Here is a 21,200-nt window from a genome sequence, read left to right on the forward strand (position 1 = left end):
TGCTCCCAGCCTCTTAACGTAATGAACACTGAAACAAGATGAAAGTTGTGTTATTTCTTCAAAGCTTATGTTCTCAATATCTACTTTTTCAAAGATGAGATTTCATATATTGATCAAATATTTTTCCACTTCTGGTATTGATTTGTTTGATTTTAATTTTATGCATATTCAACTTAATAGATTGTCAATCCCTTTTATCTCTTATTCATCACTTCTGATCATGAGCATTTTGCCAAAATATGGCCGAAATATTGCTGACTTGGAGTAAGACAACAACATCAATCTATAAAAAGATCTCCATAATTAATGACAAGTAATTTTTCAACGCATCCTTTACCATCCATTTTCTGTGACCCTGAGTTCCATCACCATCTTCATGACTTCTATTTCAGCGTACACATCCCCCGCAAACACATGGCCTCTGTCATCTATCATGTAGTTCAACAGCTTACCAGCGGAGGGGGACCTTCATAGAAAATAGACATAGAAATTCTACAAGCCATAACATACAGTTAATTCTCAATAAACCGCCACCTTCTGTAATTTAGAAATCATGGCGGTATAACAAATTTGGCGATGAATTGAATTTTGTATCTTTTAGAATTTAGACATAGAGTTATCGTTCTTAGAAATACCATTTAGCGTTTCTATTCTTATTTTTACATGTACAATTGTACATGTATATATAAACATATTTCTAAATTTGAAAATATATATAAACATATTTCTAAATTTGAAAATAATTTAAGTAATTTTTTTAATGTAAATTTCGCTAAAACAAAATATTTAGTTATGAAATAAAGACAAGTACATGTGTATGCATGTAAATCTGCGCGTCTGATATTGAATCAAAAAAATGCTGGGTTGATCGTCGTGATATATTGCCTATAGTATGTAAAATGAGTTCTTGAAAAAATTCATTGTTTTTGACATCATTGTTAATGAAACGTTCACAATTTCTGACTTATAATTATTTTTAAGCAAATCTTGCATTGGTTTTAAAAGATACAATAATCAAAATAATATCGTTATCGGCGTACTTTACAACGACCGCTTTCGTGGTGAAGCCTGACTAAATGATTTTATCAAACAGAAAACAAAATTATTTAAACAATTCATGTTTAAATTATTGTTTACTTAATTGCATGTACCATGTAACTTGGCATGCTTTACAAAAGGATAGCGTCATTACATTGGCCGCGCTTCACTGACCACATGCACCTGTGGCGGTATTATCGAGATAATTGACACTTAAAAATGGACGTTTGTTTTGAAAACAGGGTGGCAGATGGCGGTATGCGAATTTGGCGTTATAAAGAGAATTTTATATAGCAGGAAAAACGTTCTTGGGAAATCATGGCGGTATTGCGAAAATGGCGATGAATCGAATGGAGATAATTCGAGAATTGACTGTACATGCAGGTACGAAGGTTGATCAAAAAGTTCGCAAACTAATTGAATAACTTCCATACAAGAAACAATATTTGGTTTTAATGTTGATTATATTTCAAATTAATCCTCCCCGATTTTAAAGCACATCAACAACCGTTCTGCGCATGTGCGAATCACGTGATATTGGCGGTTACGTGACCCCCTCCGTAGCGTTCTGTCACAAAAGTTAAAAGATTTATCAGAGTTTTATATTTCTTTTCATGTGAGTTAATTTTTATGACAATAACAGTTCATTTGTCAGAAATTTTAAGACAAGAACGTGAAGTCATTTTCACATTGTGACGTCACAAACAAGGAGAGAAACTTTATTCAGCATATACTATTTATAGACCTTGTGTATGGCTATGTGTGTACCGAATTTTATTCTAATCTGAATTGTAGTTTTGTAGATATAGAGATAGTTTGCGAACTTTTTGATCACCCCTCGTATAAATAGACTGTCTATTTACTGTTAATAAAAGGAAATTTTCACTTCCATTTCATTTGTGTCATCTGTGAATTTTACAACAGTTATCTGTCTTTTAACACATCTGTGTCTGAACAATTCAAAATGGACCCAAAATATTTGTATGCAGCTAACAAAACCCTTGTATCCAGTTAGTTCTTGAAATAAAAAAAATTATGAATATAAAATTCATAATTTAAGGTTGTGTGATGTTGCATTCACTTTTCTAAGGCACAACATCTTTGGGAGGTTTAGATTTTGTCTCAGAGTTCTCCCCCTTGACACAGTTTCCTACATTAACTGAGTTTGATGGGGTCATTCTCTTTGTGTAAGACACAGGTCTTGCTTCCTATAGTAATCCTGTAACTATTTTATACAATACCTGAGTTTGGTGGGGTCGTTCCCTTTGTGTAGGACACAGGTCTTGCTTCCTATAGTAATCCTGTAACTGTTTTATACAATACCTGAGTTTGGTGGGGTCGTTCTCTTTGTGTAAGACACATGTCTTGTTTCCTATAGTAATCCTGTAACTGTTTTATACAATACCTGAGTTTGGTGGGGTCTTGTTTCCTATAGTAATCCTGTAGCTGTTTTATACAATACCTGAGTTTGGTAGGGTCGTTCTCTCTGTGTAGTACATAGGTTTTGTTTCCTATAGTAATCCTGTAACTGTTTTATACAATACCTGAGTTTGGTGGGGTCGTTCTCTTTGTGTAAGACACAGGTCTTGTTTCCTATAGTAATCCTGTAGCTGCTAACTTGGTCCTTCATGTAAGTAGTGAAGCTGGCTCCATCAAACGAGATCAACAAACCCCCATCACTTAATCTGTAAACAAAAGTAATTAAAATCAATTTTTATTAGCGTAGGAGAAATTTTCGTGAAAGCCTCATCAAGTCTCTGTGTATATTAACCATGGATCAAAAAAATTCTTGATCGCAAAAAATAACTGTCCCAAACTAGTTTATCCCCAGTATATTGCGAAATAAAGTTGTCACAAGTAAAAGCTGGTTTACAGTATTAATTTGACAATTTATATATACAGTTTCTGTAACTTTATTTTTTTAATTTCCCTAAATACAGGTACATTATCCTTGATACATGTACGAGGGCTGTTCAATAAATAATGTCCTGAACTATATAACATACATTACAGATATCATATGGCATTAAACTTGACTTTCCCTCATTATTGAATCTTTCATGAATTTATATCAGTTTATGTGACCACTTTTCATCACATAGTTTCATCGTGAGAAGCTTGGAAACAAGGGCTTTTCGAGACACTGCATTATAAATGAATGGTAAAGAATCAGTAAACTAGAGTGAAAATAAAAGCTTCATTATAGCTGCCGTAAATCTTGTTAAAAATCCCAAACAAATTTTCACTGAAATATATGACATTTACAGCAACCAATGCCTGTTTTATAGACAAAAGAGCAGGTGGATTTCAATGATAAAAAATTATATAATGGGCATCAAAAATGGGTACCCTCCTTGCCAACAAAAATTTTAACAACTTTTGTACTGGTTGCAAAATTTCAAAAAATAATATTTGATGAATTATGATTGACTTTAAGACACATAGCAAATTTGAAAGACATCATATCGGGAGTAGTTTACACTGTTTGTAAGAAACGTTTGACATTAAAAAAGCTTGGTACTCAAAGGTCACCCTATAATTTGTAAAATGAGTGAAAACGACAGCGTATACGAAATTCTCAACAATTATTCTAAAATATTAGTAATTTAAGTTATCCAAGTTTGTTTTATTTTCAAACAGATATTGGAACATGAATCTATTGATTAAAACTCTCAAAACAAAATTTACCACAAGATGTACTTGATAAAAACGGCGAATGTCTGACAAGAGCACAGGTATTCAAGAGCACAAAGACAGGTTTATATGTAATTTTCTTAAAAATTAGTGGTATTGTTGTTCAAATTCGTATTCGGAGAGACAGTTTAATTTCTGGAGGAGTCTAGAAAGCAATTTTTTTGCAAAAAAATCATAATGTTTATTAGAGGAAGAACCCAGAATCAGGAATCCACTACATTGAATTTCTTCAAGACAACGTCCAAACTCGCACACCCTGAAGAGTAAAGGGGTTTTCAGGATAAACAGAAAGTTAATGTTTTTTCACATTAAGAATATTCGCAAGATCTTTGACTTTTTGACTTCTTTCTATTCCCAAACTCGAAAATAACACCTTTCAGAGGGAAGAAACAAGTCCGGGAAATCACTGGATCTGCCATTTTCCAGTATACTAAGGGTCATACCCAAAAATGAGTTCTAAAAACAATCAGAAATTGGATAAAAAATGTTACGAACATGTATTTTACTTAAAAGAGATTAATTAGTAAAATCATGAAGACTAAATCATTGAAAACCGTCTTTTGCTTCTTTCGGAGAACCGAGGACATTATTTATTGAACAGCCCTCGTATCATTCATGGTTGAAATTTCACACATTTGTCATTTAAATAACCAAACTGCTCTCTTGAAATCACCTGTGTGCCTCCACTTTCAGCATGGAGTCATTCATACAAATAAAGTAATTGTTTGGGCCCGTCTTCACCACCTACCAAAAAAAACATGACAAAAACTGTATTCATAGGTATTTAATAAAAAATAGTAAACAGCATTATTTTACACACTATTTGAACAGTGTTTTCCTCTTGTACAGTATTAATACATGTACAACAACCTTACATTCATGAAATCCAAATCGGTAAAAATGTTCAAACAAGCCCCGTCCTTGACCTTACCTTGACGTTATACTTGATCCCCTCGCTGATGAACTCCACGTCCACGTGGTTTTTGAGTGACGTGGCCGGCAGGATCTGTCCGCGCTCCAGTGAGGTCTGGAACATCTGGAAGCACTCCTGGATCTGGTGGTCCCCTATGTGGAGTGCACCGGATATCACCCCCAGCATCACGTCCGGCTTCTCTGCCTGGACGTTCTCGGATATCAGCTTGTCCAACCAGCCTGTCGTTATCTTGTTGTTTTGGTACTCCTCCGTTTCGAAGAGTTTGATGAGGTATTCTACCGTGGTTCGGAAATCTCCGCGGATTGACAGCTCCTTCAGTGCCACCACTAGATTCCTGTAATTCATTTAAAATAATGTATTTAAAGAATGCTTCCTTCCATAAATTTTTTGTTCATTAAACTATTCACTATTCATTATAACTCATCTTAATTTTTTCCATATTAATTCTTTACTTATATCATAGCCGTGTGATATTTCAATGAGGGGAACTTGAAATGGTTGGTGAAAATGAATTAATGTATTCATATAATAAATTAATTCTATATAATACATTTTCCATTGAACAGAAATTAACAATTACTAAGAAATTTTCAATTTCTTTTGATACAAAATATCCTGATATCAGGTAATACCATAAATCCCCCCCTAACCCCCCCCCCTCCCACTCACTCTCTGGCGTCCTCCCGGTTCTCTCCCCAGGAGAAGCAGTGTCCAAACTGGGAGTCAGCATACTCATGTAATCCCCCAGTGGCAGATACACTGAAGTATCCCCACATATTCTTACTGCTGCGGAAATTCAACTCCTGGACGGTCCCAGAACTAGGCTTAAATCCCTACCAAAGAAGAATTTTAATGTGGTATATGATTATAGTACTGTATATAATGAGATTTATTAAGTCATGATAAGGGATTCTACAAGGTTGAAAAGGAATATTTATCCTGGCCATCAAACCAAAATGTATGGTAGCATAAAGAAGGGAAACATTAAGTTTACTCCACAAAGGGAAACAACTCAATTTTCTGATGAATGGATTGAGTTTTCCTTCTCATTTTGCTGCAACAAATTTTGATGTCTTTTTAAAGAATCTTACTTCGTCAGGGTTTTCGCTGGTGATCCTGGCTGCTATGACATGGCCCCGGGGTCGAGGGTGTATGGAGGGGTTAGAGAAGTCAATAGGACTGTCCCCCCAGGTATCCACTTCATATAGCTGTCTGATGTCCTTCAACCGGTACAAGGGCAGACCCATAGCAATCTGTAATACACAAAATATACAACATAAATAATGTATTATGCAACACTATTTATGCATCAATTGCAAATAATATTTTCTTTTTCATCAATAAGTGTCTGGATAAAAATTGTCAAAGTTCCACTTCTAAAATTTTTTAAATCTATTTTGTTCACTGTTTTTGTTTTATGCACCTCAGTTGGATAGTAAAATATCAAATTGATAGGCAGTTGGAAATTTGACTATCCAACTGATGGCCAGTTAAATATCCAACTAGTGCTGGTTGAATCGGTAAAATATACATAGACTTGTCTTATAACAATGGGTGACGTCATTGAAGTTTTTTAATGGGGTGTAAAGAATTTTGGCGAGCGCTGGCAAACGTCTGCTCTGTTGAACACCTCAGTATGGGTATTTAAATCTACATTTATCTGTAATTTATCCAGGAAGTAAGTTACAGATCTCGTTCAAGTCTCGACTGATATCTCATTTGACATTCTAACGTCTAGCTGTCAACAATGTCGTTTGTCGGTCATTCATAAAAGCTGTAAGTACATGTACAATAAATTATGGTCTTTTAATTAAATTTAAAACAACTTTTATATGAATGATGGAATAAAAACCAAAACAAAATTTATTGGTGTACTAGAATAGCAAATTGAATGAATTATGATATCACTGTTGACATGTTTACAAATAATAACTGTTTTCCCCTAATTCTGAAAAAATTAAGGAAGAAGCGGTTTATAAAAAAGCGTAAACTGTTCCAACCCAGTTTATACCGTATAAAATGGGTAGCTATTAAATTCATTCCTTATAATTTAATTTCCATTCATTTAATGTAAGAAAAAACAATTATTGTACAAACAAAATGACTTCAATTTGTACAAAATTTAAATGTAACGTCAGGCGGATTAATACGTTTCTGACGCAAGTCATTGTGATGTAGGCAACCCATTTTATACAATATAAAATAATTTTTTATCCAATCAAATACAGCGTTACAACCAGAATTAAATTATATAGATATAGATTAGAACATCATTATGTATAAAACATATATTCCTATTTTTTCAGATGGCGTTATCTAAAATTGGCATTCCCCGCACGGCCCAGCACTTCTTAGAGTGTGGCATTGAAGAATGTGAAAGAAATTGCGAGTTCTACTGCAACCCTTGTCATCAAAGACTGTGTAAACAATGCAGAGATGAACATCTGAAAAGTCCTGAATACAAGAACCATGAGGTGGTCCTTTACCAGCAACGTAAACGACAACTTCCTGTGGAGAAATGCAAGATCCACCCCACTAAAGATGTGGACATGCTCTGTGAAGAATGCCAGGTTCCATTATGTTCTAAATGTGTTACAATGGGAGACCATGAAAGGCATAAATTTGTTGATCTTGAGATAGTATACGCTGAAAAATTTGCACTCTTCCAACAGGAAATCTCCAAAATTCACGAGTACTTTCTCCCTACATCACAAGATTTACAGAAGGAGATTAAAAAAGATTCCTCAGAAATTAAACACATCATGGACAACATTAGAACATCCATGAAGACTGAAGGTGAGTCCCTGAAAAGTCTGGTGGACACAGTCATATCTGAGAACATGAAGCAGTTAGACCAGATAGAGCAATCACTGTTAGAAGATCTAAACACCCAAGACAAGACATTCGATGGTTACATCACTTATCTTAATAACCTTTCCAAAGAGCTCCACAGATGCCTGTCCTCTACAGAAACCCAGAAATTAATGTCTGAGGAGAAACCAAAGATCCAATCCATACCAGAGACAACACAACCAGTCACACCAGGATTTACTGCTGGTCAATATAGCAAAAGTGATGTCACCATATTACTTGGCAAAATACATGTCCCAAACACTAAAGCTGAGAAGAGAGAAATAAGGCCCATTGAAAGTGTCAACAATACAGCAATGAAACCTACACATAAACAGATGAAAGAAAACAGAAAGAAATCTGACAAGAAAAAAACAATGTCTCTATCTGCCTCTATCACCAAGGTCATGGAGTTCAAGGTACCAGGTGTTGATGATGAAGTATATCATGTATCACTAGATCAATTAGACAGACTCTGGATCAGTGATGACTATGGTAATCTTGTCCAAACAGATCTACAGGGGAATGTGATACAGAAGATAAAAACCAGTGATGAACGTGGTTACCACGCAGTCACACAGGACAGGGATCTGATCTTTACAGACCAAGACAAGAAAGTAATCAATAGGATAACACAGGATAATAAAATCACTGAATTCATTAAAACTGGAGACTGGAGGCCACTCAGCATACACTCCTCCCACATCAACGGGGACTTACTGGTGGGGATGGTGACATTAAGAGAGGCTAAAGTCATCAGGTACAACAAGACAGGAAAAGAACTACAGAACATACAGAGGGATAACAAAGGAGAGAGACTGTATAGCGAACCACGGTACATCACAGAAAACATCAATGGAGATATCTGTACATCAGACTGGAATAAAGGAGTAGTGGTGGTGAATAAATCAGGACAACACAGGTTCTCCTACACAGGTCAGGGGTCAGAGTTCTATCCCTATGGAATCTGTACTGATGTCCTTGGTCACATCCTGGTGTGTGTTGGTCTCAGTAACACTGTTCACCTCCTTGACCAGGACGGTCAGTTCTTGTCTATATTACTCACACGAAAACAAGGAGTAAAGTATCCCATTAGTGTGTGTGTGGATGATGAGAACAATCTCTATCTGGGACAATATGACACCAACACACTGACAGTGTACAAGTATCTACAGTGAAAATAACATTGCAGTTAAGTACAATTGTTTTCTTTTATACAACCATTCTGTGTTTACCTGTCATTACACAGTCATGACTTTTCATTGTTAAACAAGTAGACATTTTAAACCGTGTGTATCAGTGATATACTGGAAATGAATTGTTTTGAGTTACACAATAACTCATAAGTTTAAAACTTAAGACATTATAGTTTGAAAATAATCTAGTTGCTATACATGTTAAAGGTGAATTATTTAACAAATATATACATTTGTGGTATCTCTCCATTATACAAACATACAGAGAGAAAATATCTTCAATTCTGTATGAAGTTTGTCAGAGGTTAGAGGTCAATACGTGACCAAATCACACGGCGCAATAATATCTACCGGTACATAAATTATAAAATGACCTGCTCTACTTGCTTTTCATGTATAAGATTGAACAAAATAAGCAAGTAAAATGATAATTATTTAATTTACAATGTAAACAAGTATTTCATACAGTTTGTTGGCTATCGATTCAACCTCTGTACATAGAGAAAACTAGCGTTTACATTTTTTTTTTCACTTTTGTCAGCTGCAGAGTCTCTAGGGCCTAACGTTCATCCTTATTTTTGGTGTAGACCTTTCGTTAAATTTTCATGATAATCTAGGCTATTATTTTATCTTTAAATTCTACTCACGATAAATGTGTACATCTGTAGGAAAATACCATTGCAACAATCATGCCACGAACAGCTGCCAAACACCTCGGCGTTTTCGTAGTTCAATGTAAAGCTGTCGCCAGTGTCTCCGTGTTTATCAGTGTTTTACGATAAGTATGCCTTTAGTTACTGTAATCGTAGAATGATTTTGATCAAATTGCAAATTAACTGGCTCGGACAAGTGTCTCAATCCATCGGATCCATCCATCCCTTTCTGGCGACCGAAATTCCTCCAACTTTTTATCATCAAACTTCGGACGTGTTTCTTGTGTCTTTTCAGCATCGATTATCAATTTTCACGAATAAAAATATTCCCAGACAACAATCTGTTCACTATTACTGATCACAAGTAGCCTTCCACAAAATATTCCCTTCGAAATAGATTCCTTAGCCTAACGAATTCGAAGCGTAACCGCCATGCAACATGATGCAAGCCGATTTACACCTTGCGTCATTTTTTCAAAATCTACGACGGACGGTTAGTGCAATAAATAAATTCGAAAATATTCAATTGTCTGGTTCAAATGTATATATAAGTAATGAATAACAAGTTTATAAACTTCAATGGGAATTGAAGTGGTCGGTACGTGATCAAATCTTCTGAGAAGGCCTTTTTCATTCACAGTATTTGATAACATGACCGACCCACTTCAATTCCCATTGAAGTTTATAAACTTGTTATTTATTTCTTAAATAAAGAATTTGCTATAATTCGTAATTGAAATATTTTCAGTCAATTTTTATTCTGAATAATTTAACAGTTGATAAATATATATAATTTAAGTCAACTGGGTTTTGTCATGTTTGTTGGGTTAAATGTTGATGTTATAATTTGGGAGCAATATTTAAGAAATAAATAACAAGTTTATAAACTTCAATGGGAATTGAAGTGGGTCGGTCACGTGATCAAATCCTGTGAAGGCCAAAGGCCTTCTCAGAAGATTTGATCATGTACCGACCCACTTCAATTCCAATTGAAGTTTATAAACTTGTTATTTATTACTTATATATACATTTGAGACAGACAATTGAATATTTTCGAATTTAAATTATTGCACTAACCGTCCGTCGTAGATTTTGAAAAATGACGCAAGGTGTAAATCGGCTTGCATGGCGGTTACGCTTCGAATTCATCAGGCTAAGGAATCTATTTCGAAGGGAATATTTTGTGAAAGGCTACTTGTGATCAGTAACAGTGAACAGATTGTTGTCTGGGAATATTTTTATTCGTGAAAAATGATAATCGATGCTGAAAAGACACAAGGAACACGTACGAAGTTTGATGATAAAAAGTTCGAGGAATTTCGGTCGCCAGAAAGGGATGGATGGATCCGATGGATTGAGACACTTGTCCGAGTCAGTTAATTTGCAATTTGATCAAAAACACTCTTAGACTACGATTTTAGTCACTAAAGGCATACTTATCGTAAAACACTGATAAACACGGAGACACTGGCGACAGCTTTACATTGAACTACGAAAACGCCGAGGTGTTTGGCAGCTGTTCATGGAATGATTGCAATGATTTTTCCAACAGATTTACACATTTATCGTGAGTAGAATTTAAAGATAAAATAATAGTTTATCATGAAAATTTAACCAAAGGTCTACCCAAAAAATAAGGATGAACATTAGAGACTGTGCAGCTGACAAAAGTGAAGAAAAAATGTAAACAAACGATAGTTTTCTCTGTGTACACAGGTTGAATCGATAGCCCCAAAAACTGTATGAAATACTTGTTTACAATGTAAATAAAATAATTATCATTTTACTTGCTTATTTTGTTCATTTTTGTACATGAAAAGCAAATAGAGCAGGTTATTTTATAATTTATGTACCGGTAGGTATTATTGCGCCGTGTGATTAGGTCACGTATTGACCTCTCACCTCTGACAAACTTCATACAGAATTGAAGATATTTTCTCTCTGTATGTTTATATAATGGAGGGATACCGCAAATGTATATATTTATTATTATTATATGATTGAATAATTTCCATCTCTCTGATTGGCCGAGATCCAACTATGTTAGAAAAATACTACGTTGTATTGACCTGCACGTGACGTTCAAGGTCAATACAAGGATTTATTTCCTCTACATTGATCTAAAAATAGATCGGGATATTCCAAATTGATACAAACTTTTTTTTTCATGTGAAGAAAACATAAGCGAATATATATTTTCGGATAAGGGTGGTAAGAGGGGATGCAGGGACACTCCTCCAACACTTTCACTGAACAACAATTTTTACTTTTTGGCAGTTTTCCCTGATAATATCCCTTCCTTTAAAAATCTGTCCTAGAAAAAAGACTGACATATTTTTTTTTTTCATGGCAACTAAAATTGATAAAAAAAAAAAAAAGACATATTTTTTTCTTCATGGAAACTAAAATTGATAAAAAAAACTTTAAAAAAGAATAAATACGACATGTAAGGTTGATTTACATTTTAATTCCCCCTCTCTCTTAATTGTATTTGGATAGGACTTAATTTAATGCAAACAAGAAATGGGTTTTATCATTTTATTAGTGAATCATATAATAAAACAATTATTGCTGTGTTTTTCGGTCAATACAATGATTTAGCCATCTTCGAAGTACAATATTCACCTCGCCCTCCAGGCTCGGTGAATATTGAACTCCTCAGATGGCTAAATCATTGTATTGACCGAAAAACACAGCAATAACTGTATATATATATATATATATATATATATATATATATATATATATATATATATATATATATATATATATATATATATATATATATATATATATATATATATATATATATATATATATATTTATCCCGCTTCAGACAAATTTGTCGATTACTGATTGGATAAAAGCTAATCACATGACGCCCTGAAATTTTCCGTATTACATCTCCGTTTCCATATTACGTCTCCGTCTAGGCGTAATATGAAAATCGGACACGCGATTCCGTTCGAAGCGTTGTTATTGTAAATAAAAATGGCAGCTAAGAAACGGTCAACGTAGGTAGTCTAGTTAATTTTCTTGTTACCGTAACGATATTTTATGTTGTTATTGGATTAAAACTTAATATTTTCATAATATGCACAAATATTTTTTTTAAATTGAAAAAGATCTTCAGCGGGATAAATTCGTTACACAGTCAGTTAGTGACCTAATACGGATTCATACAGGGTGTAGAATGGAAATTCGTATAGGGACTCGGCTTCGCCTCGCCCAATATGGATTTCCATTTCACACCCTGTAAATCGTTTCTTAGCCGCCATTTTTATTTACAATAACAACGCTTCTAACGGAATCGCGTGCCCAATTTTCATATTACGCCTCGACGGAGACGTAATATGGGAAACGGAGACCTAATACGGAAAATTTCAGGGCGTCACGTGATTAGCTTTTATCCAATCAGTAATCTACAAATTTGTCTGAAGCGGGATAAAATCTAATTCATACATTACATGTAAACATAGACCCACATCCATGTTGTTAAGATTTATGTTGGAGATGGGGGTGGGGGATATTGGATATGAATAATGAGCATTAAATTTTGAAAATAAGGTTAAATATGAACTACAATATTCCTTTCATTCTGCTGTAATCGGTATTGGATATCAAAGTTGACATATCTGGTGTTGTGACCTAGCTCAGTCTCATTTCCACTTGAACTGAATTAAACTTGAATCTTTGCGAGATTATGCTTGTTTTTAATAATATTGACTTTTGAAGCTCCTTTGGATTTTTTCAGGATCAGAATAAAAGATTTTGTGGTTGTCTATTTGTATTTTAGACTGTGAATAGACTGCTTAATAAAGACTTGCTAGAGAGGCAGTGGATGACAAGAGGCTAAAATCTACTCACTTGAGGATCAAAAGTTCAAGATCATTGTTAGCTGTATATTACTACTCATGATCTCAAAAAAATATCCAGCGTGCTTAAAGGTCATACATGTAGAAAATGATTCCAAACACTATAATTTCACTTTTTAAACCCAAATCTACAACTGAAAAAATGTTAAATTACAAGTAGTTCTATTTTCTGGCCTTTGTTCTACTGTAAAATAAAGATAAAAAGTATTCTACTTCAGGCGTGTGCGATTACCATTGCCCGACACCCGGGGCTATCAAGTTTAGAGGTCTGGCTATCGTTAATCTATACTGCGTTAGCCTGTCGGGCTAGTAAATCTAAAACAAATGTAATCATATATATACATGTATAACATTTTTGAAGAAGTTTTTCCATTATATCACAAATATAATATTTTTATCCATAAGCCCTGAAAAACTGCTTAGTCACGCCGGATATAGTTATATTTTACCGGAAACAGTTATATTGCCCTCCCGAACACAGTTAAATGTTCCCTCGAATGCGATCATTCTGCATATTAAGTACGTCGGGTTCGAAATTCACAGAGGTAGTTGCTGAGCAAACGTAAACAGTTCTGCGAAAAATAAAAGTCGAGACAACGGCAGCGATTTGTTTATTTGAAATCAGAGGAATTAGAGATAATTTAATTGAGGAGAAAAATTCTTTAAATAAAACAAAGGTTATCAACACAAGCGTCAGCATATTGGCAACATTCTGCCATGAAACCATAGGCACTTGGGGTATGGACCCCCCCCCTTTCCATTTTTTTTCTTTTTAAATCTGGGTTCGAGTCACCTTTTTCCTATTTTTCTATTCTAATATGCACTATATGTTATCAAAAATGTAACTCTTTTGTTTCTACAAGCTGTTTTTAAATATGTCGTTTTCGACTGATACATATAATGAGAGAAGACTTGCAAGTCTTTTCTCGTCATCCGCCTCACCTCGCTTAAACTTTGCTCGATTATTTATCTAAACCTGAATATAACATGGGATATGCATATAAAATAAATTTGTTATACATTTCTCTTCCTTTTCATATTTCCATTTAATTTTTATGTGCCCCCGATTTGTAAATATTTCGATGAAATCAATCAAAAAGCGAAAAACATTATTTGTTTTATTTATTTCAACTTTAATTTTTTTTTTTTTTTTTACCTATACATGAATTGTTTTTGGTAGTTAATGGGCTAGTGAGTGGCAACCTTGGGCTAGTATCTTTGTAACTGCCACTAGCCCGACGGGAATGCGGGTGGTTTCGCTCCAAATACGTGTTCGCGCCGAGTGGTTTCGCTCCTATCACTTGTTCGCGCCGAGTGGATTCGCCCCACTTGGATTCGCGCCACTGTATTACTGAAGGTACTGCTTATCGGATAGTCGTTTGATTATCGTTTGATCACTAATGATGAGCAGATTAACTAACAAGAGGCCCTCGGGCCTTATAGGTCACCTGAGTATCATGTAACAACTTTCCAGCGATTATATTTGGTTTGTGTTTTAATCCAAAAGCCACGAAATTCACAAATTTTGAAAGAGGCACCATTGCTTATCAAAGGGCAGATTTCAAAGCATTAATTTATTTTTAGTCAAAGTACCCCCCTGGTACCCCTGACCCAGCAGCCCTGAAATTATCTATTTTGAAAGAGGCCCCTTTCTTCATTATAAGGCCAGCATTTTTTTATGTTTATGTTTAGTTATGAACATGAGAATAAAAAAGTCCCGAAGGAGAAGGAAATAAATTTTTTTTTTGATAAATCAATTATTAACATTGGTACATTCTTTTTTATGCTATCCTAATAGGCTCCTTACCACTGGACACATAATGCTTACAAATAGGAACATTTAATTGCTTATTTCATCATCTGCCAGTTTGGGCCAGTTAAATAAATTTTGTGATGTTGATCAAAATATATTTCAATAAATCTTCATTTTCTTAATATGTGTTACATGTATGTGAATGTGTAGACATTGTTCTAAAATTTATTTGATGCCTAAAATTATAATTCCTATCATAAAACAGACGGAGTATTGGGGAGTAGGGTCAACATTTTTTCAATTAAGTGTAAAATAATTTTTCTGGCTTATACAAATGATACTACATGCCTGTATATATTTGTATATTCTTGCCTTTTAATAGTTGAATTTTTTTTTATTTCTTCAGGTTATTGTTTATTTTTTCCTCAAATTTGAATTCACTTCTCCCATAGTTTTATTCATTACATCTGATGCATAAGCAACCTTTTTCTGAGGAATGATGCTTAGACTTTAAGCTGTAACAGAGACCTAAACAATGTCCCTGGCAATATGCAATAGCTACCACGGGCAGTTAAAAACCTGGGGGAGGAAAATAATTTACAGTTACTTTTCAGTTGAAACGAATACATAATTATCTCACCAGCATGTCATTGTGCAACAAAGTCGTCAGCATTTTATTTGTCTTTTGAACGGGTGAAACGTTTTGAATGGCACTCTTATCGACGAATTTACACTAAACCAAGCTATTTTGTCAGACCCGCCGTTTCATCCTAAAACCGGAAGTGCGAGTTCGTAAATTTGAAATCTCGATCCCGGCTCAAATTTGACATCGGAAAGAAAAAAATCAGTGTTTCTCAATTTTATTTTTTTCCTGAAAATTCAAAACCTTGAGCGGAGGGTTTGAAAAACTAAAAATAAAATAAATCCTGGCCTTAAATATGTAATTAGATCATTAGCATATTAACCAGGGGCAAAGGATAAGATGTTCAAAGAATTCATGCATTTCCCTATATAATCATTAGAGCCCCACCCTAAAACAAGAACCCCTGACCCTGGGGCCATAAAATTCACAATTTTGGTAGAGGCACTCTTGCTTATCATAACTATGTACTTAGTTTGTTTATTTAATACCCAGAAGCAGAGAAGAAGATTTTCAAAGAATTCATGTATTTTCACTATATAATCAATAGAGCCCCGCCCTAACACCAGAACCCCTGACCCTGGGGCCATAAAATTCACAATTTTGGTAGAGGCACCCATGCTCATCATAACTATGTACTTAGTTGGTTTATTTAATACCCAGGAGCAGAGAAGAAGATTTTCAAAGAAATAATGCATTTTCACTACCTACTTATTTAGCCCCGCCCTAGCACTAGAACCCCTGACCCTAGGGCCATGAATTTCACAATTTTGGTAGAGGACTCATTGCTGATTACAATCATGCAAACAGTTTGCCTGCTTGTTGTCCAGGAGTAAAGAAGAAGATTTTTAAAGATTGCATTAATTTTAGTGGTTTTGGCCCCACCCCTCAGGCCCCAGGGGGGGGGGGCAGGGATCATGAAATTCACAATTTTTGTTCCCCTTCACCCATAGATGCATTGTGCCAAATTGGGTTGAAATTGGTTCAGTGGATGCAGAGAAGAAGCTGAAAATGTTCAAATGTTAACACACGACGAACGACGCACGACGCACGACGCCGGACGAAAACGGATAGCAATAGGTCACCTGAGTTTACTCAGGTGACCTAAAAATAATGATAAGAGACCAGTCGTGCGCTTTTAATATGTATTTCCAAAAACTTCATTCTTCCCCAAACATTTGCCATGGTCAGCTGTCTTCATTGCGGAAAAACTGTAAGTAATTTTTTTAAATCTGAAAATTCTCAACCTTCATTGAAAAGTCAACTAGATTTGTGAAATAAATATATTTTAACATCCAGTCCTAAATTATTCCAAATGGTGTGTTCCCCGAATGGCTACTGGAATAAAACAACAAGTAATTATCACACTCAATTAAGGGGCCCTCTAAGGGGTACAGGTAGACTTACCTGTGTTTACCTGGATAAGCAATAGTTTGTAAATCAGATATATTCATTCAATTATATCTTAATTCAGAGGGTTTTCTATTTTCCGAAATATACTGAATAAAAATATATATAAATATAAGTAGATTAAATTAAGATTTAAGAAAAGTGACATTTTTATTGTACCTTTAATTTAATTTTTTCCCCAAATTATTAATAGTATTGATTGAAAACTTAAAAATTATTATCCCTTTTTGTGCTACATTTTCAAACTCTTTTAGATAAATTAACACAAGTGTTTTTTTTTTTTAAATAATATACCGGTAGATATATATGTATGATAAATAAAGTGTTTCTATAAAGTTTTGTTTAATTTATTTTATTTATCTATCATTTTGAATTATCAAAACATTCTATTAAATAATCAAAAAATCCAGATGAAGTTTATGAACTTCTTCACCTTTCATAGCAATCCTTGAGTTGCAAAGAAATATACGGAGATGGACTAAATAAATTGTAAATATGTGTTATATGAAAGTGAAACAGTGTTATCTCATATATAATGTGAAAATCAGTGCTGCTAATCGATAGAACTTTAAGATAATTTATAGTTTTTAATATGTTTTGTGCTTGTAAAATTATTTATTTAAAAAATATGTATACAAAATATTTATATAGTGCTCAAATTAAAATAAAATGAGATGAATTTCCATTTTATTTTGTTTCAATTCTGGTAGATTATTCATACAGGTAAGTCTACCTGTACCCCTTAGAGGGCCCCTTAATTGAGTGTGATAATTACTTGTTGTTTTATTCCAGTAGCCATTCGGGGAATAAACCTTCCAAATTAGACGATCAAATGCTAAAAATGGCCTCACTAAAGTATTAAGTATTAATACAAAATGGGATGATTATCCGACATAACTCAACATTAACGGGGTTAATTAATTACAAGCTACCTGAGTTATAATTACAGGTAATCGGGGGGAAGCCATTCTTCATACTCCCCATATCTTACCTGTAGATAAACGGGTCGAAACCACTCGGCGCGAACACGTAATCGGCGCGAAACCACCCCAGTAGTATAAGTAGTAACTTATTTTTGTGATTGCACACCTCTGCTACTTGTTACTTTTCTTCCCCACTTGTTGTTTTATTTTGTGGTTTTATGACATCACAAAGGCCCACTGATTTAAACGGATCATTGGACATAATGTAAATCTACACTTTATCAATATTTTATTTTTTTAATATAAATGCATGTCTGTGTTCAGATGAGTTATATGATTTCGTAGTTTATTCATTTCAGTTTGAACAATTCATTAATAAATCACGGCAACTGAAAACTGGGCTTTTCTTCTGAAGATGACCCTGATGATAATCCTATAATAATTACGCTTTTAACCTCCTACAAAATCAATAGGATTTCATCATCTTTTGAAGAAAAAATATTAAGTGTCCTTTTTAAATCCAAGAAAATTGCGATATGCAACGAAAAATACAATAATGCATTGAGATTAACATATATCAACATACAATAGAAATTAGGCCTATAGAAATATAAAAGGAAATTTTAACAATACATATATCCCTAATGTATATTTCAAAAATAAACATTGGGACCAGTGGTATTGAAGTCCAGGCATGATAAGCGTGTACCATTTAAAATGTCAGCATATGTTTGAAGTTTTGCGTGTTCTCTGATCTGAAAGACATACTCGTATATTGCTGCAATATCGATATACCCCGGTAGCAATTCTCGAACAGAAAGACAATGCATTATTATGAGTACTAACAGGGACCTATATACTAGTATAGGTCCCTGGTACTAAGAAGAAATTAATTTAAAGCTCAAAGCAAGTGAGATTTTTACAATACTGTCAGACACATTGATACTGATCTTTGATATAAGACTGTCAAGATACTAGTGAATGTACGGTGTATGCAGTACTTATTAAACTTTACTAGCAAAAATATTTCTAATCTATTCTTTGAATCCTTATTATTACTGGACAGGTATACATTTCATAAATGTATTTTCACTTAATGAAGTCATGATTTATTTCTTTATTTTTTTCTTCGTAGGCTAGCTACGACATTTTTTTTTTGTTTTAAAGTTGATTGTACTAACTCGCATAATATACAAGTTTACGTTGTTTAGTTCCCTATCATATAGGTGGCGCATTCACTAGCGTAGGTCTATATTGTCAAGGAAAATTGAATTCTTGACCATGTTGAACTCTTGATAATAAAAACAATGTTGTAAATAAATGCCCTGCATATGAAAGTGAATTCATTCACACACTCCCATCTTTCTCTCTTTTGATCACCTTTATCCTTTCTCTCAACCAATCGAAGTGTCAAACGACGAGAATAATCACCGACTGATAAAACATGACAAAAATCTTGCAAATATGCGATGGTAATTATAAAAAAAAATATACAAGCCTGTTTGAAGATTGAATGATTATACAAGGTTTCAGTCATGATTATGATATTTGTTAAAATTAAGCTGCAAAATGACACGATATGCATAGCTTTGAACAGACACTGGGCCTTTCTGACATCAGGCTAAGGAAGATAAGCAACATAAGTCAAAGCTCATTTTCCTGACTGAGTAATTTTGATCAACTGTGTTGTCGCTATCTTGCATTAAAAAGCTAAATAACATTTTCAGTGTTATTTTATTAGCTCAGATAAAATTATTCCCGTATGTAACTCAATATGTTCAGGTATTTGTTTCTTATGACCTGCATTTGCCAAAAATTAAGCAATCTAAAGGAAGCAAACAAGCAGCTGTATGTTCTATTTATTTGAGACCAATTTGACTCAAAAAATATTATTCCACACATGGAAATTTATTTTCCAAGAGAATATTTATTTCATCCTAATATGCATCTACTACAACTACAAAAATTTCAAAAAACAGAAATGGCAATCTGTCATCGTTTTTCCTTTACCTGTAACTGTGCGGCTGGTAGGTTGATGTCTGCCACCATCTCTGTACACGGATGTTCCACCTGTAGACGTGGATTGAGCTCCAATTGAGCTGAATGATTAATAGCTATAATGTCAATTTTGTGGCCGATGAATTCTTGTCTTCCTCAATGTCTCTGAAAACATTTACAATCAAACCTTGTTTTCTCGAACTGGATTGAGTAAAAATGTTAAAGAACACAAGAATTTCAGAAAAAGGGTTAAAAATTTAAAGAATAAGTGGTTGGAGACTTGGATATATTGAAATGCTTTGTTATATTGGCATTCAAGGTATTGATACGAAGTTCTACTGTACATGTGTATTTTGAAAATACATTAAAAGAAGTCTTTTCTCTAATGTGAGGGAGGATCCAGTATTTTACTTACCACAAAAAAATGTGACGTCTTGGAAATAGTTTATTTTATATTAAGCAGCATTAATAGTAAGTTGAAAAACAGATTTTTACCACAATTACCTCCAAGCCCTACCTACCTGTTCCATCTTTTCTAACACCTCGGGTTTGGCTATAGAGGCGGGGGCCTCCTCGGTGATCTTCTGATGTCTCCTCTGGATGGAGCAGTCCCTCCCAAACAGGGAGATGGCGTTCCCGTAGTTATCGGCCAGGATCTGCACCTCAAGGTGACGCGCGTGGGTCGCAAGCTTCATGATTGAAGATTAAAGATTGAAGCATTGAAGTGTGATTTTCCATGGGGGATCCCAGAACCTCAGCCTGCACCTATATATAGAACACAGGATTCCTCTTTTAGATCCATCATAATTACATGTATGGTAACTCTCCTTATCCTTGCACAAAATTGTTTACAAGATGGAAAAGGCAAAAATAAAGCAGGTCGAAAATAACCCTGACATGTATACAGTATATGGTAACTCTCCTTATCCTTGAAAAAATTTCTTGCCAATTTTTATGCACTTTACACAAACAAGACAATTTTATTTTCCTACCTCTGAAGAGATTGGGGAAGTCGTTGGTGTTCTCGGCCTTCCTGATGCCCTTCCCTTACCTTAAAAATCATAAGGGAATTCATTGAGCAATTGTTTAATTATAACCTGATCCACTCCATGGCATTGTGGGGACCTTAGCTGTCTGTGCTACAACAGAGGAGGCAATCTTGTCCCCCAGGGCCCACATAGCTCCCTCTGGTGGACCTGAACAAAAACAAGGAAAGATAACTCTACATCTTATGTG

General features: G+C 34.4%; 2 protein-coding genes across 2 annotated transcripts; one reads left to right on the forward strand and one right to left on the reverse strand.

Moving 5' to 3' along the window:
* Positions 1–337: 337 nt before the first annotated feature.
* LOC134247164 (acetyl-CoA carboxylase 1-like) lies at positions 338–20,659 on the reverse strand (the record flags this gene model as incomplete). Its single annotated transcript, XM_062729503.1, has 8 exons — positions 20,486–20,659; positions 19,977–20,054; positions 5,758–5,919; positions 5,336–5,499; positions 4,664–5,000; positions 4,406–4,476; positions 2,583–2,723; positions 338–466 (listed from the first exon to the last, which is right to left on the reverse strand). Coding segments are annotated over exons 1-8 (1,256 nt in total), but the record flags the coding sequence as incomplete, so codon positions are not given.
* Positions 6,311–8,740, forward strand: LOC134247167 (uncharacterized). The gene is made up of 2 exons (XM_062729508.1): positions 6,311–6,442; positions 6,973–8,740. Exon 2 carries the CDS (start codon positions 6,973–6,975, stop codon positions 8,692–8,694), a length of 1,722 nt encoding a protein of 573 aa, XP_062585492.1. The 5' UTR covers positions 6,311–6,442; the 3' UTR covers positions 8,695–8,740.
* Positions 20,660–21,200: the final 541 nt, after the last annotated feature.

This window comes from Saccostrea cucullata, unplaced genomic scaffold (assembly GCF_032062105.1).
Source record: "Saccostrea cucullata isolate Sc308-1 unplaced genomic scaffold, CSIRO_AGI_Scuc_v1 ctg2055, whole genome shotgun sequence".
Lineage (NCBI taxonomy): Eukaryota > Metazoa > Mollusca > Bivalvia > Ostreida > Ostreidae > Saccostrea > Saccostrea cuccullata.

Coding starts and splice junctions, on each gene's coding strand:
- LOC134247167 (XM_062729508.1), top strand. CDS start 6,973: ATGGCGTTATCTAAAATTGGCATTCCCCGCACGGCCCAGCACTTCTTA.